Source organism: Ranitomeya variabilis, chromosome 8 (assembly GCF_051348905.1).
Source record: "Ranitomeya variabilis isolate aRanVar5 chromosome 8, aRanVar5.hap1, whole genome shotgun sequence".
NCBI lineage: Eukaryota > Metazoa > Chordata > Amphibia > Anura > Dendrobatidae > Ranitomeya > Ranitomeya variabilis.
The window spans coordinates 214,400,186-214,406,008 of record NC_135239.1 but is presented as its reverse complement, the minus strand read 5'-3'; the positions used below and the strand labels follow the sequence as shown (position 1 = coordinate 214,406,008).

At 43.4% G+C, this 5,823-nt stretch overlaps 1 protein-coding gene across 1 annotated transcript; it reads right to left on the bottom strand.

The window, feature by feature from the left end:
- Positions 1-4,574: 4,574 nt before the first annotated feature.
- Positions 4,575-5,495, bottom strand: LOC143788860 (olfactory receptor 5V1-like). Its single transcript, XM_077278772.1, has one exon. It carries the CDS (start codon positions 5,493-5,495, stop codon positions 4,575-4,577), a length of 921 nt encoding a protein of 306 aa, XP_077134887.1.
- Positions 5,496-5,823: the final 328 nt, after the last annotated feature.

Below are 5,823 nucleotides of genomic sequence, written 5' to 3'. Positions count from 1 at the left end.
ATTAATGATTCACAAATTTGTAACCATGTGTTAGATAGGATAAGTATAGCCTATCATCAACTACTACATAGATCCAACAAACAAATGATGATCAAAAGGCAAAAAATATCAATATAAAAACCATAATTTTATTGATATAAATTCATTTAAAACATACTGCCAATACTTAGGGAGATGAAACAAACGACATATATCACACCATCACCAATGTTGACGCACAGCGTCATGTGACAGACAGCATCTTGCTAATCAAGGTATTGTTACCGGGCAATATTCAAATAAGATACTACGTTGTAGCTATAAATACATACTTATGCCCTATAACCCCCCACTCTTAACAATCATAATGCATAATCCCCATCCAGCCCATATACGGCCTATATATAATGGGATGTCATAATTACCCTCCGTGAGTAGCGTCTAAGTTTCTGTCGCCACCGGACCGCGTGCGTCAGCCCCGACGCGCGTTTCGGACTCCTTTTTCAAGGGGCCCCATAATGAACATTCCCCCAAACTACATTAAAAAACATAAATCTCCATGTTCCTCTTAGCCAACCTCATTATTCACATCATGCTTTTAGCGTGCTGCTATAACTATTCATACACTGACAGCTCTTGGTTCTGGTCTCTATCTTAACTCTCTCTCTCTATATATATATACTATTCACTACCATATAATGACACTTATTTACTATCACGGTGCCCTGCAGCTGTTCCAATTAGTTTCCCTGGACTCCATCCATACTTGTTATTTTCACTGAGGTCTTTTAATTCCTCTATTCTGGGGAGAGCCTCAGAGCTTTAGAGTTTGTCCAAGATGGCTGCTAGAGCCAATATGGCTGTTCACTATATTGTGGCTGACCATTCTCTTACACAATGATTGTACAAAAAGCAAAACATATTAAAATGCATTATATGTAAAATATACAGGATATATATATATGTATAACTGCCGCTGATTTCTCGTCTGTTTCCAATATGGAGAGATTTTTAATAAACAGATACCAAGCTCAGCACCCAGATGCGGTAACAGTACCAAGCTCGGTACTAAGATACGATAACAGAACCAAGCTCAGTACTAAGACACGATAACAGAACCAAGCTCGGTACTAAGATACGCTAACAGAACCAAGCTCAGTACTAAGACATAACAGTACCAAGCTCGGTACTAAGATACGATAACAGAACCAAGCTCAGTACTAAGACACGATAACAGTACCAAGCTCGGTGCTAAGATACGATAACAGAACCAAGCTCAGCAGTAAGATATGACAACAGAACCAAGCTCAGTACAAAGATACAGTAACTGAACTAAAATCAGTACTAAGCTATGGTAAGAGAATCAACCTCAGCACTAAGATATGGTAACAGATGCAAACTCAGTACTAAGTACTAACATACAATAACAGAACCAACCTCAGCAGTAAAATATGTTAAGAGACCAAACATCAGCACTAAAATACGGTAACAGATCCAAGCTCATAACTGAAATACGATAACAGAAATAAGCTCAGCACTAAGATATGGTAACAGAACCAAACACAGTACTAAGATGTTATAAAATAATCAATCATAGTACTAACATACAATAACTGAACCAAACTCGGCACTAAGAAATTATATCAGATCCAAGCTCATGACTAAGATACGGTAACAGAACCTCAGTACTAAGATACAATAGCAGACTCAAGCTTAGTACTAGGATACAATAACAGGCACAAGCTCAGCACTAAGATGTGGTAACTGAATCAAGCTCAGTACTAAGATATAGTAAGAAAACCAAGCTCATCGCTGATATACAGTAACAGAACCAAGCTCAGGACTAAGATATGGCAATGGAATTAAGCTCAGTACTATGATAACTGAACAAAGCGCAGTACTAACATTTGAAGACAGAGCCAAGCTCGGCACTAGGACACAGTATTAGAACTAAGCTCAGTACTAACATACAGTAACAGAACCAAGCTCAGATGTACGATATCAGATCCAAGCTTAGCACTAAGCTACAGTAATGGAATGAAGCTCAGTACTAAGATATGGTAAGGGAACCAAGCTCAGTACTAAGATACAAAAACAGAACCAAGCTCAGCGCTATTATACAGTAACAGAACCAAGCTCAGGACTAAGATACAGTAACAGAACAAAGCTCAGTACAAAGGTACGATAACATTATCAATCAGAAGACTAAGATATCGTAACAGAACTAATCTGAAGACTAAGATGTGCTAGCAGAACTAAGGTCAGTATTAAGATGTGCTAATATAAAATGTGGCAGAATAGAAACATATAAAAAAGAAGTTTAGCTCCAAGAAAGTCATAGAGATTATAACAAATGTAAGTTGGTTAGTCCCCTGTTCATTGATAAGTTCTGTTGGAAAGTGTTTCCAAAAGTGAACACTTTTGTAATTTAATATTTATTAACAACTAGATGGTGGCCCGATTCTAACGCATCGGGTATCCTAGAATATGTATGTCCACGTAGTATATTGCCCAGTCACGTAGTATATTGCCCAGTCACGTAGTATATTGCCCAGTCACGTAGTATATTGCCCAGCCACGTAGTATATTGCCCAGTGACGTAGTATACAGCACAGAGCCACGTAGTATATTGCCCAGTGACGTAGTATATTGCCCAGCGACGTAGTATATTGCCCAGCCACGTATGACACAGGTTAAAAAAATAAAAAATAAACATATACCCACCTTCCGCAGGCGCGTTGTAGCTCTGTCGCCTGTGTGGGGTGCAAGCGGCAGCTTCCGGTCCCAGGGTGTGATGATGTCGCGGTCACGTGACCGTGTCGCGGTCACATGACCGTGACGTCATGGCAGATCCTTCTGCCAGACCATCCTTGCCACCGGAACGTGCCGCTTGCATTGCGAGGAGCAGGAAAGGCGGCGTAGGTGAGTATATAATCATTTTTTAATTTTTTTAATTATTTTTAACATTAGATGTTTTTACTATTGGCGCTGCATAGGCTGCGTCAATAGTAAAAAACTTGGTCACACAGGGTTAATAGCAGCGGTAACGGAGTGCGTTACCCGCGGCATAACGCGGTCCGTTACCGCCGGCATTAACCCTGTGTGAACGGTGACCGGAGGGGAGTATACGGGCGCCGGGCAGTGACTGCAGGGAATGAGGAGCGGCCATTTTCTTCCGGACTGTGCGCGTCGCTGATTGGTCGTGGCAATGGTCGTGGGTGTTTTGCCACGACCAATCAGCGACTTGGATTCCATGACAGACAGAGGCCGTGACCAACGAATATCCGTGACAGACAGAAGGACAGACAGAAAGACTGAAGTACCCCTTAGACAATTATATAGTAGATTCACCGATAATTTACAATTTTATTTTTTATTGTTTTCTGCTCATTGCGGCGGTGGCTGAACTTGTGCAGTGCTTGCAAGTTCTTTCTAAAAGAGCTTGGTGAGAGCTGCACTCTTTGCAGTCAGCTTGAATGTGGCAGCGCTTTCGATGCTGTGGAGGAAAAGCTACATCACATAGCAGCATGCGGAGCGCACAGTTTGGGCCTGTGGTGCGAGGATGCCAGTGCTCTGACCTGTCAATCAAACAGGCGCAGCCCCTCAGCAGTTAGGACATGCGGGGAAGCAGTGCGCTCCGGAAAAGTCAATGTTAAACCAACCCTTTAAATGCAAATTGCTTGCACATCATAAATGCCAGCTCAATTTCTGCAAGACATCTACAGTATATATGCAGCACACTCACTCATATTCTGACCCTCTGGTAAGGTTGTGGCAAGTTGTGGGGGCTGCAGGGTTTCCATGTTGGTGGTGTCCAGATAGTGGACGGACTCCTCCACCCATTGTTAGCAGAGCTCCACTGTGAATGTGGCTCCTCGTGGTCTAATTTCCCTCAAACTGCAGAAAAATGTTGTGTTTTTGCAGCAATTCTTTGAAAAATTAGAGCACGCAGCCACAGCCCTACTGACCAGAAGTGTTGATTTGAGGAACACTTTTCAGCCAAAAGTACTAAAAGGCTGTCGTCCAGTGAATCAGTTTATTAATGACTATACAGGGAAGACTATGCAGCCAGGACCCCAAGCAGCAAGGGCAGATGCTGTGTCTTATAGCATTGAGGCTTTCATTCTCCTTTTAACAGGAGGTGTGGGGCCCATGGACGGAGGGAGAGTGGCCCCTCACTGCTGATTCTAGGACAGTGTCAGCGTGGCAAATGTTTCTGTGCCCCTCAGGGGTAGAGTTTACTGGCAAAGCATGCGGAGAGCTGGTAGGTTTAGGAGCCCACCTGGAGATTCCCCAGCTCTCCGGTGGGCCAGTCCGAGCTGGCATTCCAAACAGCGGCTGGAGCCCAAAAACTGGACACCACGTGATAGGACACCCAACATTGTTGCAGACATCCAGGTGATGATTATGAAAAGTCTGAGGAACTCAACATGAAATTGCACCAAGCTGGCACCTGTCAGCAGAACAACATGTCGCCATGTAATGATATCACATCGTCACCTGAAGCCACCAAGTGTCAGCAGTGTGAAGGTTAATGGAGGAGGGGGATGAGCAACTGGGCATGGTGGTAGACGGCCTTGTGCCGCGGCCTGGCATCAGTGCACATGGACAGCTCTCCGCAGCGCCGCCTTCAGGTCTCTGCTCCGTAGGCCGTAGATTAGGGGGTTCAGTAAGGGGGTGATTAGTGTATATATCACAGTGACCACTCGGTTCAATGTAAGAAGATTACTGGTGTTAGGGACAAAGTAGATGAAAGTTACTGATGCATAAAAAATAAAAACCACAGTCAGATGAGACGTACAGGTGGAGAAAGCTTTACGTTTTCCATCACTGGTGCGGATCATTAGCACTGTCCTAAAAATTCTAACGTAAGGGTAAAATGTGGTCATAAAAGCTATGGCGCCAAGAAAGCAGCCTACAACTATTAGGACTAGGACATTGATGGAAATATCAGTACAAGAGATCTGGAACAAATGGGGCAGGTCACAAAAGAAATTCTGGATGAAGTTGGGACCACAGAACGTCAACCTTATTAAACATAAGGTACAAATAATGGGGGCTAGGAGAGATGAAGACCAAACCAAAGATACTATCTGAGTGCACTTACTCCAGGACATGACCTGGGAGTAATGGAGGGGATGACAGATGGCAACATAACGGTCATAAGACATGGAGGACAACAAGAAAACCTCAGAGGTCCCAAAATAGATGACAAAGAACACTTGCACTATGCAGTCTGGGAGGGAGAGGGACCAATGTTGGGTGGTGAGGCCAAAGAGCATCCTCGGAGCAGTCACCGATGAGTAGGACATGTCCAAGAATGCCAAGTTTCCAAGAAAGAAATACATGGGTGTGTGAAGATGAGGGCAAGTAGCTACTAGGAGGATAATGAGAACATTGGTGAAGACGGTCATCAGGTAGACGAGTAGAAAGACGGTGAAGAGGACATGGATGGTCCTCTGATTATCGGACAGACTCAGAAGCTGAACGCTGGTGATCGATGTTTGGTTCTTCATCTTTTCCTCACAAAGATTTCAAAATTAGCAAAATAAAGGGCAGAACTGTAACGATGGTACAATTATATGGAATGTATGAACCTAGAAGGTGAACATCTTGGCGCACATATATAATCGCGGATTGTAACAGCTAATGACGTTCTTCATTTTAAAGCTCATCCGTTCTCCTGTGAGAAGAAGTCCCAGAAGCCCAAAGCTCAGCTCTGCACATCCATAAATAATGTAATAGGGTCTCAGGACGCTCATTGTCGTGCTTGTTTATAGCGCAGAATTTTGCAGTTTAATTTAAGTTTCCAATTTACATCTTGTACGACAGGCGGACAGTCTC

Coding starts and splice junctions, on each gene's coding strand:
- LOC143788860 (XM_077278772.1), bottom strand. CDS start 5,495: ATGAAGAACCAAACATCGATCACCAGCGTTCAGCTTCTGAGTCTGTCC.